Consider the following 17,591-nt stretch of genomic DNA (forward strand, 5'->3'; position numbering starts at 1 on the left):
GCCCTGATAACAAGAACTTGAAAATAAAGTTAATTGAATTTCAATTGTTTTTAAGAATCGCCAAAATGATTAAAAAGTTCATAGGCTTTCTTGGAATTTTAAACATATCTGGAAATAAATAGAGAAGAATTTTTATCAACACAAGTCCAGGAATAAATTATGATATCACGAATTTATCTATTAGATATGAAGATTATTTTATATTTCATTAAAACTTAAACGAAAGTACAGAAATTCGTGAGCTGTAAAACTATTTAAATCTAAAACTAATAAATTAAATAAAATTATTAATATTTTATACAGTAAATAAGAGAGTAAGGCACTTAGTGAATTAATTAGAAGGGTTTCCCAGCTTAGATAATCACTTATTTTATGAGGTTACCAGATTGGCAAAATATAGACAAGCGATAGATAATGATATGCACACGAGCGATCACGCGTGGGAATAGAATATATAAAGTAGAGTACGTATAAATAGATAACAGATAGGTGTATATAACAGATACTTAGCACTTATAGATACGGCGAGGCCTTAAGGAACCTTCTTGAACTTGAGCAGGCATTCATAGAGTGTCATTTGCTTGGTCTCTGGCATAAACATAAATACGATTAAGCCGACTATAAAACTAAGACCGCCGATCGAGAAGAAGAACACCGAAGTGGTGATATAGTGCTCGAAGGTGGCCAGGAGAAGGCCCAACTGGAGCATTTGCTCTAGGATCAGGATCCCAGCCAAGCATCTTGCCTTGTGGGCAATGCTAAATGCCTCAGCTGTATAGATTAAGGCTGGCACTGCCACGCCCCCTGATACTAACACCTCGAATAATAGCATTAAAAGGGCAATGGCCAGTAGATTTACATCATAGAAGGATCTCTTCACAGACTCTAGATGCTCGAAAACTCCTCCAACCATCACAATGACAATGCCTGCCATAAATAGGGACAGGGAACACAGTTTCCTGCGACCCTGCCAATCGACTACAAAAGCTCCAAGGATACTGCCTATAAGACCGGAAAATGCCAGCCAATACATACAGCTCATATCGCATTCCAGGCCATGCCAACTGACCACCACAAAGGCTCGATTGTAGCTCAATGATATGGCCAAGGCGGCAAAGCATCTTAGTAGCAGAACCTTGAAGAAGGGTAGAAGACGTCTTGCCCAGATCCTCCAACCTGGTACTGATTCATCTGGCTCCTCTACAAAACGCTCCCAGTCCCGAGCACTATGCAATTGTCTGCAATCTTCTCTCAGCCTCACCAACTCCGTGGTAGATTGTCCATGCAAGGCTTTCAACGTCTCACCCACTGCCATATCTCGTTCCTGATGCAATAGCAGTAATGGTGATTCCAGTCGATGGGCTATTGCCAGTATAACAGCTCCTAATCCCAATCCAGCCAATGCTATTCCATGCAACTGATCAATGTGCATCTCGTAGCCCTGAGAATCCAATGGCCTCCAGTGGCGCCAAACACGAGTGTAGAACACTTGCACCGAGACTCCCAGCCAAAGGAATATCTTCTCACAGCTAAGGAGCATACCCCGAATGGATTTGTGAGCCACTTCGGATCCTGTGACCAGAGCTTGGATTTGGGTCAATCCGTATGCGGCTCCTACACTCACGCTACTATAGCAGGCAGCCAGAAAGTGCTGGGGAAGCGCAATATTCAAAACTCCAGCTATGATCATCAGAAAGCCACTGGAGGTCTAAAAAAGAATAAATATATTTATTAGTTTCCAGTTTGATTAAAGTGAGTACTGAGCTCTTCAAAATCTGTCCCCATTAAAAAATCTGTTTGTCATCCAAGCTATTTTTAGCCAACAATGATGATAATGATTGCTTTTTTGTGTAATGAAGTTGCCGCTTGGGAAATCCCAACAACCGATCGATCAGCCCTCGCTTACCGCCCAGTGCCTATCGCCACTTAATGGCCAATGCAGGTTGAACGCGATCGCCTTATCAGTTTATTGGATTGATAAGCCCCTAATGGTTAACTGCTAATGGCTGCAGAATTAATTATTGGTGGCATGAAAAAGGGTAAGTCCAATCGGAGTTTTTTCGGGGGGAGCAGCACACAGTAGTATAAAATAATAAAAAAATAAATCTGAAGTTACATAAACTACTTACATATGCCACATTTTTCGTCACTCGCTGGACAAATAAAGCTGCCAAAAGGGCACCCAACGCAGCTCCAATGAACCAGCTCATCATCAGGTTGTGGGTATTGTTGTTATTCAGGAACTTCCCAGCGGGAGTATCAAAGATAGACCAGGCCAAACGCATTCCACAGCCGACGAAAACAATCGAGGCTATAAAATATATATAGTAAAGATCCTGAAGATCCTGATTTAGTTCTTTGATGATCTTTACCGGAGGCCATCGAATGGAATTGTAGGCGATATTTCCACATGACGCGAAGCCAGGACAACTTGGCCTCTTCCTCTATTGTTGGTAACATTGGCATTTTGGCTTTAATCACTAAATCACTGCGTAACGAAATTTACAAAACCAAGAGGCTTAACAATTGTTGCGCCGTTTCCGTTTTCAATTATTTGTCCAGTTGTTGATTGTTTACTTGGCCTTTTCTTTTCATTGGAACCGCTCTAGACAAACACTCGAGTTTGTCATTATTTTTGCACTTTGTGTCACCGATATTTGGCCGTAAATTTCGCACTTGCCGGACCCGCCAAGAATCAAGTCAACCGACTGCTCAGACGCCGTTTGATAAATGGAAGAGCATCGAGCGGTTATTGAGCGAGCACCTCGAATTGGCCAGCAAAGTCGATAAGATAAGAGCGGACACAACACTTTTTGCCAGCCCACTTATCGGCCTGATTAGTGGATATAAATAAATTAATTAAATTTGAATATATATGAAGGTTGAAAATCACATTGGTATATAGGGCGAACACCTTTATGGCCCACAGTGGGTGCAATTTTATTGTAAAGTTTGTTTAAGTTAAAATTGAAAGTCTATTGGAGATGCGCGAAATTGCTCAGAGAAGAACTAGTTCTTGGTTCAACAAAAATATAAATGATAAAAAATATCCTCTCTGCTTAAAAATTATATGTTTTACTTCACAAATTATGTAAATTTGTAAGTATCTTTACATTTTTTAAAGTTTTAATATAAGTCAAACAAAGCCAAATGAACCATAAAACTAGTTCCAGTTCAAAATTTATTTTAGTCACCTATATAAAGCCCAGCAAACATTTATGACCCCCAAATCTTATCAAAGTTGTATGGGAACCAAGTTAATTGCCTTTTTGAAATAAAACTTTTAGGTCGCCGGACTTATCTCACACTTTTATAGCCTAGGTGTTCCCCCTAAATACAATAACCATTAGCTCTTCACGATGATCGGCAGAAAAGAGTGCAGCAAAAACAGTCAAACCTGGACAGTCACTCTAGTGCCGATAAGGCAAGAGAAAATACGCACGTTTTCTTATAAAGATTTTAGATTTATTTCATAGCTATATCTACGGGTTGGCTAGTCTTGTTTTGTTGTCGATTATCTTTGAGTTGCCTACTTTTAGGATGGCGGAATAACAAACTCCTGGAACTTGAACTGCGCCTGCAGGAGAGTGGTGTACTTGGTTTCCGGCATATACCAAACGCTGAAGAGGAATCCTGCCAGGAGTAAGCCTCCAAGAATGAAAAAATAAGTTGCTACATAAGAGGTATCTGTTCCGATGGCACTGAAATCCACAAGTGAGCAGATGAGCAGCTGGACCATCATCTCAGCCATGTAGCAAATCGCGATTCCTGTTCTTTTGAAGCGTCGTGGAAATGCTTCCGAGAGATACGATGAACTGGGGGCAAAGGCAATGCCGGCGAATAATTGGTAGATCAGCAATAGCCACAAGGCCATTCGACTGTCGGAGAATGTGAGCAGGTTGCTGCCCGTAAATCTGCTGGCTAGACCAACACACAGACCTCCCGAGATCACGAGTCCAAGAAGCAGGGGGATTTTCCGGCCCAAAGAATCCAGGGCAAAGGCGGTCGAGCAGCTGCCAACGAGTCGCAGTAAGCCGAAGAGCACATAGGGTCCACAACTGAATCCGTATACCTCCGTACTGGTCCAGGATAATGTGAATGCCACAACCATACTTAAACTGAGGGCATAAAGAACCCTCAACACCATCAGTCGAAGGAGGGCTGGGAAGGCATGACGTCTTCCCAAGGATCTGTGCTGGTCCAAATAGGTCCTGTGATCTCTCACCTGATCATAGGTCTCAGCAGTCACGGCTCGCGGTCTCTGCAATCTGCTCAATGCTTCGATGGCACCCTGTTCATTTCCCTGCTCCAGCAGATCCACCGGAGATTCGATAGAGAGCAGGAAGGCCAGTAGCAGGGCGATGGCACCCAAGATTCCACTGACTAATCCTTGGAATTGATCTTCCGTGAAGTCACTCTGGACATCCCAGACATTACTGCAAACGATCTGGACAAAGATGCCAATCGTCGTGGGCCACTGTTCCGCCGCAGATGTGTGGGTTCCTCTCTTGTAGAAAACCGACAGTTCACCAGCTATGGCCAAGGTTGGCGCTATGGCCAGACCATTGGCCAATCCATTCAAATATCTTGCTGCCAGCATGGCATCGATATCCATTCTGTTTACAGCCATCAATATTCCACCAGTCATGGTGAGCAGGGAACAGAATTCCTAGAACGGTTAAAGATCTAAATTTAATTATTTACTAAAAAGAGTTAGTTTTCTTACCATTAGCACTTTATAGGGAAACCATCGGCTCAAAGTATCCCCAAGGGCGGCCCCTATAATCGCACCTATAAACCAGCAAATCCGAACGTGGGTGGTAATTTCCCATTCTTCTAAGAAAGTGCTGAACCCAATGCTCCAGGCTATGTGAATTCCTCCGGACAAAAAAATCAGGGCAGCTGAAAAAAAATTGCAATTATTTTATATATTTTTTAAGTAACGTTATCAATTAAATAAATGGAAATACCTAACAGGAAGATAAGATTTCTGCTGACAACTTGAATGACAATTTAAACTGATGTATTATCTTTCGCTTCATTAAAAGCAAACAATTTTTTAATGTTATTTATATTTAAATTTATTTTCTAATTATCTCCCTAATTTCCTTTCTTTTTCTGCGAATCGAAATGTTTACATTCTTATAAAATTATTTCTGTTTTCAAACCAACACGAAATAAACGATGTTCCCTTTCCTTCCCTTTCCCTTTTTAAATTCTAAAATTTGGCTAATAAATAACAATATTTTGGTTGACATTTATAGACAGGTGTCGGCCTTGATAATATCACTATCTACCTCATAAATATTACTAACATGCAATGAATCATTTATGAGTGGGAATTCCACTTATCCAAAATAATATGACGCGTATTCACCTCCCACGTAGGAAATGGTGGTTACTACAGATAACTTATGATGATTTATTACTCTCAAAGAACAGTATCAACAAACAAGTATAATCTGAGACGTCATAATACAACTTTAGATTAAATGTTAATCTCTGATTATTATATTTTAGTAACTAATCTCTTACCTGCTCCAACTGCATTCGCCTGCGGCTGATTGCGGAGATCTCTGTTACAGCATGGACTTGTTTGGGAACTCTGAAGGATCAGTTCCCGCTGGTGATCCGAATTGCTGGGGATGTGGGAATCTACGTCACTAGTGATGGGAACGACGTGGAATCCATCGCCTTGGGAAGGTCGATCGGTCTGCATTGGACCCTTTGTGGTCGAACTCGCGGAAAAGACTACTCGTCCGAGTTTATATTTGGTTCTTGTAGGCGAGCGTGTTGTACAGGTTTATCTATCGACGGTGAACTAATCTTATCGGGTATTGATTGATAAGTAGGTGCTTAGATATTTCAGTTCTTGCTATCTCCTAGAGCCCGATTTCCCCTATAACGATTTGTTAGCATTGTGCCGGAGAGTCGAGCATGTGTTTTGCGGGATTTGTTTGTGTACACTACCAGGTAGAACTGCCTTGGCCAACCTTCACCTTTAGTTAGTTCTTTCTTTACCCAACCACTCTCTTTAGGGTTTTCAAAACTCTCTTTCAATAATTTACTGAAAGCAATTGTCCAACACTTTAATCACGATTAAATTTGTTGACAGTCCGTAAATGTTATCAACAATAGCCGGAATACGATTGGGAAATACAACGCCTGGAGTGCTTGTCTAGCTATAAATATTTATTATCATTTCTCTGACTAATGCGTAATACAAAATGTGTTACTCGCTAGAAGCCTGTGTTGATGAATTTACTGAACTTCTCCTGGGCTTCTCTCAACGTTGTCCTTCTGGTCTCCGGCAGGCAGAGGATGACGAAGAAAAATCCGAATAAATAGAGACCTCCCATGACATAAAAGTAGGTGGCTCCAGCATTCTTGTTCCACGTAAATATGGTCAAAAGTATAAAGACAAGCATTTCACCGATGAATGTGAAGGCGATGAAATGCTGTTTGACTCCCAGTGGGTAAGCCTCCGATAGGTAAGGGGAAGTGGCTGTAAAGGCGATTCCTGCGAGCAGTTCGAAGAACAGCAGCATTACGGTGTTTCCGGTGTTATAATTGACTGCAACCACAAAGGCCAGGATACTGCAAACGAAGAGACCGAGAAGGGTGGGCTTCTTGCGACCACTCGATTCCATGCAGAAAGTGGCTACGAAGTTGCCCATCCAGCGACAGATACCAAATCCAATGAACCATCCCCAAGATCCTCTACCGTACTGATGGGTAAAGGTATAGAGAAAGCTGATGTACACGAATTTGGAAATACTCATGGCGTTCAGTCCACGCAGAAAGAGCAGTCGGATGAAGGTGGGTAGAGCCTGTCCGATGCTCTGACCCATCGATAGCTCCTTGTTGTGGGCCAAATACTTCTTGTGCTCTGCCAGTTGCTCGAAGGTCTCGTTGGTCAAGGTATATGGTCTCTGCAATCGTCGCAGAGCATCGATGGCTCCTTGTTCGTTATTGTTATTGGCCAGCATTATTACCGGGGATTCAATGCACAGCAGTGATCCAATAATCAGAGCCAAAAGTCCATAGATAATGCTCAGAACTCCCTTCATATTCTCAGATGAAAAGGAGTTGTACGACGGATAGGTCGAGTAGTTCCACGACGTGGTGTAGATGATCTGCAGGAAGATTCCCAGGCCAAAGCACATCTGCTCAATGCTGGCCGAGATCAGACCTCTCATATAGGGAACAGAGACTTCGCCGGCCAGGGCCATAAATGGAGCAAATACCAGTCCATTGGCTATTCCATCCAGATAGGAACCTGCCAACGTGGCATCCCCATTATTCCTGGTACTGGCAATCACACAGCCACCGATCATCACAAGGATCGAACTGAAAATCTATGGAAAGTGGCTTTATAAATGATAAATTGCTGTATAATATTTCTTTTACCTACCAGGACATATTTCTTTGCTATTTTGTTAGTGAGAAAACAGCTCAGCACCGCTCCTATGATGCCACCTATGAACCAGGCTGCGAAATTATGGTTGGTGGTTTTATAGAAGAGCCTTCCATGAAATCCAATACTCCACGCTATGTTCATTCCTCCAGAGACGAAAATCAGACCAGCTGGAGATTATAAAAGGTTGTTAGTTAGTGGTATTAGCATAGTAAATATATCTGTGACTCACCAGCGCCAACAGCATTTGATTGCGGTTTGTTCTTCTGATTACGACTGTACCATCCACCATTCACCGCCACCGTGGTGGTTTGCTGGGGCAGATAAGGTGGTGCTGGTGCTTGTGGTGCACCGTATCCTGGTGGGGCACCGTAGAACTGTGGTGGATATCCGTGATGCGGTGGTGGTGGTGGTGATGGATAACCCGAAAATCCCGGCTGTGGCGGTGGGGGATTCCAGGAGAATCCTGGCTGACTAAAGCCCGACGGTGGATATCCTGGCTGAGGCAATCCTTGCTGTGGAAGATATCCATGCTGTTGAGGTGCAGATGGAAAGCCCACTGGCGGTGGCTCTGGTTGCCCAAACTTATCGTTCCTCATATCGTAGGGTTCTTTATTTATTTTCGAGCTTAAACCGTCCGTGTGGATGGTCAATTTGGAACTGGTTGACGGACTACATCGGCCAATAACTTTAGCCATTTGGCATGGGACCAAAATGATAATTGAGTGGTACCAAGGCTTATCGGCACGTTATTGATAAGCTCAAAATGGCAAAGTGATAATGGTGACTACTATCGCAGTACGGTCGTGGATTAAATTGACCCCTAAAAGTTACCACCCACGAATTGGGATTCTTTGAAAATGGCTTAATAAATCCCGCTACCATACGGTAATAAATTGCTTTCCAATAGAAAGTTTTATTTGTTTTTCATCAAATAAACTGATGGGAGTTGGCGATAAAGTTATCAATTAAGAAAGGGCCTTCCCACCAAGTAATTTTCAGAAGTAACTATGACATTGAGATAGTGTCTTTATATATGATTGCAATAAAACATTATGACTTAAGCTGTAAAATAGAAAAGCGCTCACAACTTTAAGGTTGGAAATTGTGTTGATAGATTGAAAAAACCAGTCGTTCTGTAAAACATTCTTCAACTTTACATTCTGAAATCGAAATGTAGTTATATACAGATGAAGATGTGTATAGCATTTAGATTGGTATTTAATGTATATGATTCATATTCTTATAACTATGATAGTAACTTCAAGATAATGTGCTTCCCCGTTGGGATTTCCCTCTAAACAATCATTGATCATTGAAAAGAAATACGATTTGTGATGAAATGGAGAGCTTTTCGAACTCTTATATTCAAATACAGTTTATTTAGAACAAAGAAAATCCTCCGATTAATTGAACTTTTTGTTAATGAAACTGCTGAACTGCACCTGGGCACCGCGCAAGGTCATTCTTTTGGTTTCGGGCAGCGAAATGACTCCCAGAATGAATCCTACCAGGTACATGGCTCCCATGACATAGAAGTAGTTGTCTCCCTGCATGAAATTATAGTTGCAGAATCGAATGATGAAGAAAACAAACATTTCGATGATGAAGGTGAGGGCGATCGCAGGCTGCTTAAATTCCAATGGATATGCCTCCGAAAGGTACGATGAGGTGGCCGAGGAAGCCATTCCCGCAAAGAATTCGAAGACCGACAGCAAAATGGTCACTCCGCTCATGTAGTTGTAATAACTGAACTTGGCACCCACAGCAAAGGCAAAAGCAGAGCTCAAGAGCAGGCCAAAAACAGTGGGCAGCTTACGGCCCAAGGAGTCCATGAAGAAGGTCGGGATAATGGTTCCGGCCCATCGGCAGAGGGCAAATAGAATAAACCAAAGCTGTTCAGCGCTAAGTCCGTAGGAGAGATAGATCGAAAGGGACAATGTGGTGGTCACAAAGCTGGACAAGCTCATTGCGTTGAGTACCCGTAGATATGCGAGTCGAATGAAGGTAAGGGAGGTCTGGCTAAGCTTCTCTCCGCTTGACAGGTCCTTGTTGTGGGCAACATAACGCTTGTGCTGCGCCAGCAGATCATAGGTTTCCTCAGTCAGCACAGAGGGTTTTTGCAATCGCCGAAGTGCATCGAGGGCTCCCTGCTCATCGTCATTAACCAGCATTTGAACTGGTGATTCGATGATACATAAGAAGCCGTAAATTGTTGCTAAAATTCCAAAGAGGGCACTCAGTACTCCTTTCATATTCTCGGGAGTATAATCATTGTAGCTCTGATAATAGGGATAGGTCCAGGAGACGCTATAGACGATTTGCAGCAAGATGCCGACACCAAAGCACAACTGTTCCAAAGAGGCAGTGACCCCGCCCCTCATATAGGGCACAGTCACCTCTCCTGCCAAGGCCACAAATGGAGCAAATACCAGGCCATTGGCTATGCCATCCAAGTAGCAAGCGGCTACAGTTGCAGGTCCATTATTGTGGGTACAGGCAATCACAAAGCCACCGATGGTGACCAGTAGCGAGGCGATAAGCTGTACGGAAAGGAGTTCCCAGTGTCAATCAAGTTTTTAGATACAATAAAGTATATTCTTATCTTACCAGGGAATACTTTTTGGCCAACCTGTTGGCCAGCAGGATACTTAACAGCGCTCCAATAAAGGCGCCAATGAACCAGGCTACGTAATTGTGCGTGGTGGATGAGTAGTAGATGGGTCCTCGGAAGCCAATGGCCCACGCAATGTTCATGCCTCCTGAGAGGAAGATGAGACCGGCTGAAAGTTTTGAAAAATACTCATTAGATCAGTTAAAATTGCCATTTTATATATTAAACCAAAAAATATATAAGAGAATCATAAACATAAACTTGCTACCCATTAATGGCGTCATGGTAGATAATCTACTGTGGTTCCAGGAATAAGACATATTATTCGTGGACTAGATAAGATATTAGCCACAAGAATTTTGATAGTTAATAAACCTAAAATCCAAAAACCTAAACTCACCTGGGCTCACGGCATTGGACTGTGGTTTGTTCTTTCGGTTGCGCTTAAAACATCCTTCCCGTGGTGGATCCACTCTAGTGGGAGGATCCCTTGGAGGTTGTGGCGGTGGCGGTGGAGGAGGATGTCCATATGTGTCAGCTGGTGTGGTATAAGCTGGATATCCCTGAGGGGGATGTCCTGGCTGTGGGTATCCTGGCTGTGGGTATCCTGGCTGAGGTTGTCCCGGGATGAAACCAATTGGCTGTGGAAACTTGTCGTTCTGCCTGTCCAACGGCGGTGGAGCAAACTTGTCGTTCTGCATTGTCGATCGCGTTATATACGAATATATTTCACTTTCCACGAAGACAACCTGCTCGGCTTGCTGTCGATTTGAAACTGGCTAACACAGTGGATGGGCAAATGATTTTTATTTCGATCGGGATCGGGCCTGGGCCAACTGATAATCAAGTGCGGGGCCAACGCATATCACTGGCGCGCGGTACTTATTACAGTAAATGCTTTAGAACATTGTTCATGAGTGCCCGATAAGGATAATATTTTATGGTATGTGAGGTAAATATATATACAAGCCCCTTCACATCCCAACGATTCTGATTTGGCCATCACAATGGTGCGCAATGGAGAGACGGAAAAATGGTATCCCCCGACTTTTTCGGTTGCTATGACTGATCACCAGCAGTAAAGTTTGAAATAAAATCTGAATCATGCATTGCCATATAAACGATTCTGAGAAGCTATCACCAATTATAGCTCTAGATTTTTATTATTATTTTATTGGAATCATTCGGCATCAAATTCGAAAGCAAGGCTATTTTTTGTCGTAATCTTATTTGTTGTTCAATTTGGCCTGCGCATAATATTCTCCTTAAGTTATATTCTAATTAATCTGTAAAGCTTTATGTAATCTTATTAAATTATTAATGATTCAAATATTGTATAAAGACTAAGAGGCATCTTTTGTGTATATATTACATATTCAGAAAGCAAACCCAGAGGAGTACCTGATCACCACACTGGACGGACTGGGGACAGCACAGCTGGAAAGCTTAACTTAATTTATTGTAGGTACAGAAACCGAGGCAAACTTGGGGGACTATGCAAAGTTAATGTACCCCTCGGTTTATGCAATAAAAATAATAAATTGGCCACTTATCTTGATCTGTTTGTTCTTGCTTTCCGGAGTCATCTTTTGGGGTTATAGGTATTCCCTTATATATTTAGGATCGACGTCATCATAGCTCCAGAAAGAGAATCTCCGAAAAAATCCATGATGCACAGCATCCTGTTGGAGTCCAAGTACCGCCAATGTAATGGGCTTCTATCACCTCGGTGGTACTTCGGATCCAAGAATATTCTTCGCATCATGGATTTCCACCACTACCAAAAACTTCACTTACACACACACACTCACTGTAGAATGAGGTGAATAATTTATGGGTGGTAACCAGAGTCCTAGTCTTGTAGTAAAGAGATAAAACCAGTTGGGAATTATTGGTACCCCAAAGTGCAAAAAAATATTTTAAACGTTAAGTTAACTGTCGGTTAAAATTCAAATTTTCCGTCGATTGTTAAATTATTTAATACTAAAGATAAAATTAACTTATGGATCTATTTACACTAATTGTCATTTTAGTCTATAAATATTGGTTGTTAGGTTATGTAAAATCGTTACCTCTGCGAAAATATTGAGATTTAATGACAACATAATGGCGACAGACCCTCCAAAAAATAAATATTGAGTTAGTTTTAATTATTATGATTGTTTAATCACTTAGTTATTTAAGCATAGTTTTTCTAATCTGTTATTATATACAGATTTGATTATTTTTTTATAATATTTTTAAAGCATTTTAATATTAAGTATTGGATCACATTTGAAGAAAGTTTCTGTGAGTAGAAAATATTTGTTATAAGGAGTTTCGTTTAGTAAATTATTATTATCTAGCTTACCAATAATTGCTTCTCAACTTTTTTGCGCTTGAAAAAGAAGTCAAATGCTGTTCTTAAAATTCCGACAAGGATAGGGGCCAAAAAATTATATTTCGAGACCAACAAAAACTAGAATAATAAATTGTTTTTTTAGTAGAAGTGTTTTTCTGGCCAACATTGAGTAGTTAAAGTGTTTCCCCATTTTTATATATCCACATAAGATTATTTTGCATAAAGCTTCCTGCAATTACCAACCTGATTCCAATGCATTTCCTTTCCAGGAACTGTGGCTATCACCCCACTTCGGCTTTTTGCTGTTCATTTGGCTTTTATTACTTGCAGTGATCTGCTTACGTTGATATTATGTAAACGTGCTCCGCTTGAGCACGTCTTCTCTCCGCCAGATCTTCTCGAATACTCTCCTTTGCTCCTTGTCCTCGTTGCTTCTCTCGTCGTTTTCTACTTCTTACGCCGATCTTCTCGCCTTCGTCTTAGTCTTTTCCGTCTTTTTTTTGTATTTTTTTCGCCAGATGGTCACTCGTCGTTGCTTTAATCTTCTCCGTCCTTTTCTTACTTAGTTCGCCAGATGGCTACTCGTCGTTAGCATTTATTGATATGTACATACATATGTTTATCTCGCCGTTCTTGTTATTTCGGTGTTTAGGGTTGTTGCATGCCTTTGAAAGTGATATTATGTGTTTGTTGTTCTGACGATGTCCAAAAGAGTACTACTAGCTAACTGAGCGGTTGGGCACATAGTTTTCGATTGATTTTTATTGACGGCATTACTTAGTTTATTGCCTTTATTTACCATATCACAAACCAGTTTGCTAAGAAATTACCTCTTAAATTGTTTATTATTCGAACGATTTTAAAACTGAAGCCCCTGCTTGCTTAGGGTTATATGATTTTATAAAATTAAAGGGGATTCCCCTTTCTTAACCAAGATTTTATCTTTAGATAGAAACAACGACGTAGTGACTCAACACACTTCATTCTTATCTTTCTTTATTACCCCCTTGCCATGTACTCAAAAATCTTTATTGAACCATTTGGAAAACTTAACTTGTGCCTCTGCCAAGGTTATAAGTCTAGTTTCCGGCAGACAGAAGATTCCCAGAAGAAATAGCACCATGGAAAGTGTGCCCAGGACATGAAAGTAGGCGGTAATCCCAACGATCGATGGTGCAAAGCTGCATAGTAGTAGTCGCGTGATTAGTTCCACTGTGTAAACGACCGCCACCAAATGTGGTTTTATGCCCAGAGGAAATGCTTCCGTGAGATAAACCGCCGAGGCACATTGTCCCAATCCTGCGAAGAATTGCAGACTGAAGAACATCACCAAAGCGGTGATCATGTGAGGAGTTCTGCCGAATAAATTTGCATAGGCAATGGCAAAGGCACCGGTGGAGAAGGTTCCGAACAGAGTGGGCTTCTTCCGACCAGTGGTGTCCATTAGAAGCACCACAAAAAAGCAGCCGCACCACCGCAGCACTCCGAAAACCACATAAATCCAGGCATGAAAGCTGCTCATAAACTGACTGGCCGTTTCGTAAAGACCACTGCAAATGATATAGTTCAGGCTCAGAATGCCCAGCAATCGGAGTGCCAAGAGTTTGAGGAGCGATGGGAACCCTTTCTGTAGACTCTCCTTCAAACACATCTCCCGATTGGCAGCCACATACAGTTTATGTTCATCCAATCTTAGTAGCGTTTCACTGGTCACCATATAGGGACGTTGCAGGTGTCTCAGGGCAACGATGGCTCTCTGCTCATTGGATCTCATCAGCAGGTGTACAGGTGACTCCACACACACGGTTAGGGATAAAGCCAAGGCTATTACCCCGTAGATTATAGAAAGTACTCCATGCACCTGATCCGCCACAATGACCACGTTCCAGTCCACCTGCCATACAGCCGTGTAGATCAACTGCATCAGGATGCCAGTATTTGAGCTGAGTTGCTCTACCGAGGATGCCAGAAGTCCACGTATCTCGCTAACCGCAATCTCACCTACTGTACTTAGGGCTGGTACAAAAACTAGGCCGTTGGCTAAACCATCTAGATATCGGGCGGCTATGATGGCTCCCGGAGATTCCGGCCATGCTAGGAATAGTATTCCGGAGGCAATAACCAGGCAGGAGCCAAAGATCTTCGGTAGAAAGGATGTTGATTAGTCAGTAGTTATAATTTTCCCAAACTACTTACATAGATCGGTTGCTGTGGCAGTCGGTGGGTGTAGAATGCCCCGAAAAGTGCTCCCAGGATGGCGGTAGCATACCAGGCGACTTGCATGTGCACACTGAGCAGGAGTTGATCTCGATGGGAGGAATGTACTGCAAATCCAGCACCCCAGGCCAAGCTCATGCCGCCCGAGATCAGGACGAACGATGCTGATCCGAGGGCATTCCATTGGGAGTGGTTCTTGTGGCCCACGCGAAGAAAGGTGGCCTTTTGAGGCGTTGCAAGCGAATCCTGAGGCGGCGGCTCACACTTCTTGCTGGACATTTGTGATCCGTTTACGAGGCGGCCCTAACTAACCACTCCTATTTATAAGGGCTCCGTGATTGGATCGGTTTATCAGCTTATCTATCCGCATATCCATAACCATAACCAAAGCTATAACCGCGACCATAAAATCATCGACAGTAGCTGCCATCAATCGGAACAGCGAAAATCAATATGCTCACTCCCCAACAGTGAGGTGAAGAGTTTTAATTAACACAATTTGGGGTGGCATAAATCATAAGCAGTGGGGTGTTATCGATAGCTAATCAAAGTTTGGTTATGGCTGTAAATAATTTGGCTTTAGTTTACACACATGGCTGAGGTTGAATGGGGTATGGATAAGTCATCTTTGCAAAATAATGGCAAACTGCTGGAGTTAATTAGGTGTTATGGCTGCGCAGAAGGAGACGTTGTGACTTTAATTGCTTTTCCATAGTAATCTAAGCATCAAAGGTTGAACTAAAAAGGGGAAAACTGTGAAACTTTAAATAAATATTGCCTTCAAATTTAATTAATTTAATTCATAATTGCTCATCCTGAAAAACACCTTTTTAGGTTAATGATAATAACATTATCTATATTTATTATAATTTATTTTATATTTATAGCCCACCATAAAAGTCGCTTTTTATGACTAGCAAAAAGTTTATATTTGTTAATTGTTTTCAAGGTTTTTTAGAACTTATTTGTGGCACTTTTTTTTATCAATCAAATAATATTTATTAGTTTTTTAACATCTCATTTAATATAATAAAAACATTCTAATTGATATTCTCTAAATTCAATTTTATTTATTTTTATTTCAAAGCTATTTAAACGCATTAAAGATTCATTAGAATTACGTCTACCTAAGACTATGTCCAATTAGTATAAAATTATATTAAAGCTCCTCAAAGTCCTTACTGTAAAGCCCCATTTTAAGATGAGATCTGAGTCCGACATTTGCATCAATTTTCGGCAGCAGTTTGTGGCTAAGCGAAAATTTCTGCCGACTGGCAAGAAAATTGGGAGGAAACCCCCAGTCCCCAGTCCCCAGGCCCCAGTTCTCAGTCCGCATTTTCAGACCAGTCTGCCTCTGCATTGCGGCAGGCATATTAACTCCGACTGGCAGATTAAACACGGCCACGACCATTGGCAATATCATTGCATTTGCCGCCTGGTTTATGGGCTGCATTACTGTTTTCGACTCCCGGAGCACCGGACTGGTGCGTGTGCCCAAAAAAGCCGCCAACAAATACTCAGACACCGGCAAACTCACTCACATATACACACATCTACATAAAGAAAGTGGAAAATGGCGCAGAAAGTTTTATCGCAGGTGCTTTTCCCGGCCTTTCTGCCAGCGATTCCAGCGATTTCCTGGCCAAGAAGGGATAGTTTTCAAACAGAACTTGCTACCAAGTTGGCGATAGTGTTTGACTATGTGCGCACACCTTTGGCTGGCGTTAAAATAAATTTCATTTTATCGCTACATAAATACAGGCTCAACTAGAAAGGAAGGGAATTTCTGTTTGGAGTTGCCAAAGTGACACTTCCGGCCTGCTGCAGGCCATAAATCCCAGAAGTATGCACACTCCCCACATCGACTGGATACTTTCACCCACATATTAATTAGAGCACGCCAATCCAGCGATCATTTGAATGGCGCAACACTTTTATGGCCATTCCGGGCGAAAATATAAATAAATGTTATATTGATCTGTTGCCATTTTATGACCCAACACAAAATGGGCAATTTTCCATTTTTGTTCGCCCGCCTCGTCTCCTCAAAGATTTACGAGCTCTGGGCGGAGACGCAGAAACAAAAGCAAAAAACGAAGAGCAAAAGGCAAAAAAAAAAAAGAAAGGAAATGGAAACGAAAATTGTATAACATAAACTTGGCTAGAAACAAAAGCCAAGTGGGTTCGCATCGTTCGCTCGGCAAAATGAAGAGCAGAAAAGGAGCAGCAGACTGTTTTCCGTGCGGCAAGGAAATTTGCGGCGGCTGCTGTTCGTCATATTGCGCATACGCCGCGTGTGCATACGTAATTTAAAATGCATATTATGACAGCCTTATGATGCGGTGACTGCAGAGGATATACTCATACACACACGAGCCGGCCCAAGACAAAGGCCTTTCAATTAGGGCAAAACTTTAAGGACAAGCTAAAGTGCAGCCAAGGACAAGGGCTCTCACCTGCCGGCTTATACATGGGGCTTTCCTCAAGTTTTAGCCAACTTTTCAGTAAATATTTCTTTTGGAAACTTTGACTTTGGCCCATCGATGTTCGTGTCCATTGAATCGCACCAACTTTCAACCCCTTGCCCATGCCCTTGGCTGCCATAAACAATAAATCCCAAGTTAATGTAGTGAAATAATAGAGTTTTTCTTACTGCATGTTTACCCAGCTTGTAGTTTATTCTGTAGTGTTTTTCTGTTTAGCTTTGTCTTCAGGATTTACTGACGGCCTCTCGGAAATTATGTTTATGCAAATTTCAATAAAATGTCAAGGAAGCCGAGGCACAAATTAATTTATCTGTGCGTGCCGGGATGAGTCACAAATCCTGATTAACTTCTGGCCCAAAAAATAAAGAACACAACAAATGTGCACTTTAGCCGGAGCCAGAAAGACAAAACAATTGTTCCAGAATGTATACACACACACACTCACACACACACACGAGTTCTCTTATATTAATATATGGTGTATATATCCTGGCGAGTCCTTGTGTCGGTTAATGC

General features: G+C 41.9%; 5 protein-coding genes and 1 long non-coding RNA gene across 6 annotated transcripts; all 6 read right to left on the bottom strand.

The window, feature by feature from the left end:
• Positions 1-263: 263 nt before the first annotated feature.
• On the bottom strand, positions 264-2,529 carry LOC108114019. Its single transcript, XM_017224765.1, has 3 exons — positions 2,373-2,529; positions 2,130-2,311; positions 264-1,708 (listed from the first exon to the last, which is right to left on the bottom strand). Exons 1-3 carry the CDS (start codon positions 2,464-2,466, stop codon positions 533-535), a joined length of 1,452 nt encoding a protein of 483 aa, XP_017080254.1. The 5' UTR covers positions 2,467-2,529; the 3' UTR covers positions 264-532.
• A 929-nt stretch (positions 2,530-3,458) lies between these two features.
• LOC108113978 (galactose-proton symporter) lies at positions 3,459-5,746 on the bottom strand. The gene is made up of 3 exons (XM_017224719.1): positions 5,536-5,746; positions 4,727-4,902; positions 3,459-4,669 (listed from the first exon to the last, which is right to left on the bottom strand). The coding sequence occupies exons 1-3, from the start codon at positions 5,717-5,719 to the stop codon at positions 3,536-3,538; spliced, it is 1,494 nt and encodes a 497-aa protein (XP_017080208.1). The 5' UTR covers positions 5,720-5,746; the 3' UTR covers positions 3,459-3,535.
• Positions 5,747-6,171: 425 nt separating this feature from the next.
• Positions 6,172-8,082, bottom strand: LOC108113990 (solute carrier family 2, facilitated glucose transporter member 3). The gene is made up of 3 exons (XM_017224733.1): positions 7,650-8,082; positions 7,415-7,587; positions 6,172-7,358 (listed from the first exon to the last, which is right to left on the bottom strand). Exons 1-3 carry the CDS (start codon positions 8,014-8,016, stop codon positions 6,240-6,242), a joined length of 1,659 nt encoding a protein of 552 aa, XP_017080222.1. The 5' UTR covers positions 8,017-8,082; the 3' UTR covers positions 6,172-6,239.
• Positions 8,083-8,748: 666 nt separating this feature from the next.
• Positions 8,749-10,908, bottom strand: LOC108113962 (high-affinity gluconate transporter ght3). The gene is made up of 3 exons (XM_017224676.1): positions 10,432-10,908; positions 10,028-10,200; positions 8,749-9,960 (listed from the first exon to the last, which is right to left on the bottom strand). The coding sequence occupies exons 1-3, from the start codon at positions 10,730-10,732 to the stop codon at positions 8,824-8,826; spliced, it is 1,611 nt and encodes a 536-aa protein (XP_017080165.1). The 5' UTR covers positions 10,733-10,908; the 3' UTR covers positions 8,749-8,823.
• Positions 10,909-12,171: 1,263 nt separating this feature from the next.
• On the bottom strand, positions 12,172-13,199 carry LOC108114068. The gene is made up of 3 exons (XR_001772732.2): positions 12,616-13,199; positions 12,382-12,489; positions 12,172-12,318 (listed from the first exon to the last, which is right to left on the bottom strand). It is a non-coding gene; the product is annotated as an uncharacterized LOC108114068 (long non-coding RNA).
• A 152-nt stretch (positions 13,200-13,351) lies between these two features.
• Positions 13,352-14,868, bottom strand: LOC108114063. The gene is made up of 2 exons (XM_017224817.1): positions 14,569-14,868; positions 13,352-14,512 (listed from the first exon to the last, which is right to left on the bottom strand). The coding sequence occupies exons 1-2, from the start codon at positions 14,866-14,868 to the stop codon at positions 13,391-13,393; spliced, it is 1,422 nt and encodes a 473-aa protein (XP_017080306.1). The 3' UTR covers positions 13,352-13,390.
• Positions 14,869-17,591: the final 2,723 nt, after the last annotated feature.

The sequence above is a fragment of the Drosophila eugracilis genome, unplaced genomic scaffold, assembly GCF_018153835.1.
Source record: "Drosophila eugracilis isolate 14026-0451.02 unplaced genomic scaffold, ASM1815383v1 contig_2154, whole genome shotgun sequence".
NCBI classification, from domain to species: domain Eukaryota; kingdom Metazoa; phylum Arthropoda; class Insecta; order Diptera; family Drosophilidae; genus Drosophila; species Drosophila eugracilis.

What these genes read in the sequence shown, in the direction of transcription:
- LOC108114019 (XM_017224765.1), bottom strand. Translation starts at nt 2,466, where the DNA reads ATGCCAATGTTACCAACAATAGAGGAAGAGGCCAAGTTGTCCTGGCTT. An exon ending in ATTCCATTCGATGGCCTCCG is followed by an intron (nt 2,312 to 2,372) that starts GTAAAGATCATC and finishes TATATTTTATAG; the next exon opens with CCTCGATTGTTTTCGTCGGC. An exon ending in TGACGAAAAATGTGGCATAT is followed by an intron (nt 1,709 to 2,129) that starts GTAAGTAGTTTA and finishes ATTCTTTTTTAG; the next exon opens with ACCTCCAGTGGCTTTCTGAT.
- LOC108113978 (XM_017224719.1), bottom strand. Translation starts at nt 5,719, where the DNA reads ATGCAGACCGATCGACCTTCCCAAGGCGATGGATTCCACGTCGTTCCC. An exon ending in GGCGAATGCAGTTGGAGCAG is followed by an intron (nt 4,903 to 5,535) that starts GTAAGAGATTAG and finishes ATTTTTTTTCAG; the next exon opens with CTGCCCTGATTTTTTTGTCC. An exon ending in TTCCCTATAAAGTGCTAATG is followed by an intron (nt 4,670 to 4,726) that starts GTAAGAAAACTA and finishes TAACCGTTCTAG; the next exon opens with GAATTCTGTTCCCTGCTCAC.
- LOC108113990 (XM_017224733.1), bottom strand. Translation starts at nt 8,016, where the DNA reads ATGAGGAACGATAAGTTTGGGCAACCAGAGCCACCGCCAGTGGGCTTT. An exon ending in ATCAAATGCTGTTGGCGCTG is followed by an intron (nt 7,588 to 7,649) that starts GTGAGTCACAGA and finishes TATAATCTCCAG; the next exon opens with CTGGTCTGATTTTCGTCTCT. An exon ending in TAGCAAAGAAATATGTCCTG is followed by an intron (nt 7,359 to 7,414) that starts GTAGGTAAAAGA and finishes CACTTTCCATAG; the next exon opens with ATTTTCAGTTCGATCCTTGT.
- LOC108113962 (XM_017224676.1), bottom strand. Translation starts at nt 10,732, where the DNA reads ATGCAGAACGACAAGTTTGCTCCACCGCCGTTGGACAGGCAGAACGAC. An exon ending in GTCCAATGCCGTGAGCCCAG is followed by an intron (nt 10,201 to 10,431) that starts GTGAGTTTAGGT and finishes CAAAACTTTCAG; the next exon opens with CCGGTCTCATCTTCCTCTCA. An exon ending in TGGCCAAAAAGTATTCCCTG is followed by an intron (nt 9,961 to 10,027) that starts GTAAGATAAGAA and finishes CTTTCCGTACAG; the next exon opens with CTTATCGCCTCGCTACTGGT.
- LOC108114063 (XM_017224817.1), bottom strand. Translation starts at nt 14,868, where the DNA reads ATGTCCAGCAAGAAGTGTGAGCCGCCGCCTCAGGATTCGCTTGCAACG. An exon ending in TGCCACAGCAACCGATCTAT is followed by an intron (nt 14,513 to 14,568) that starts GTAAGTAGTTTG and finishes TTTCTACCGAAG; the next exon opens with ATCTTTGGCTCCTGCCTGGT.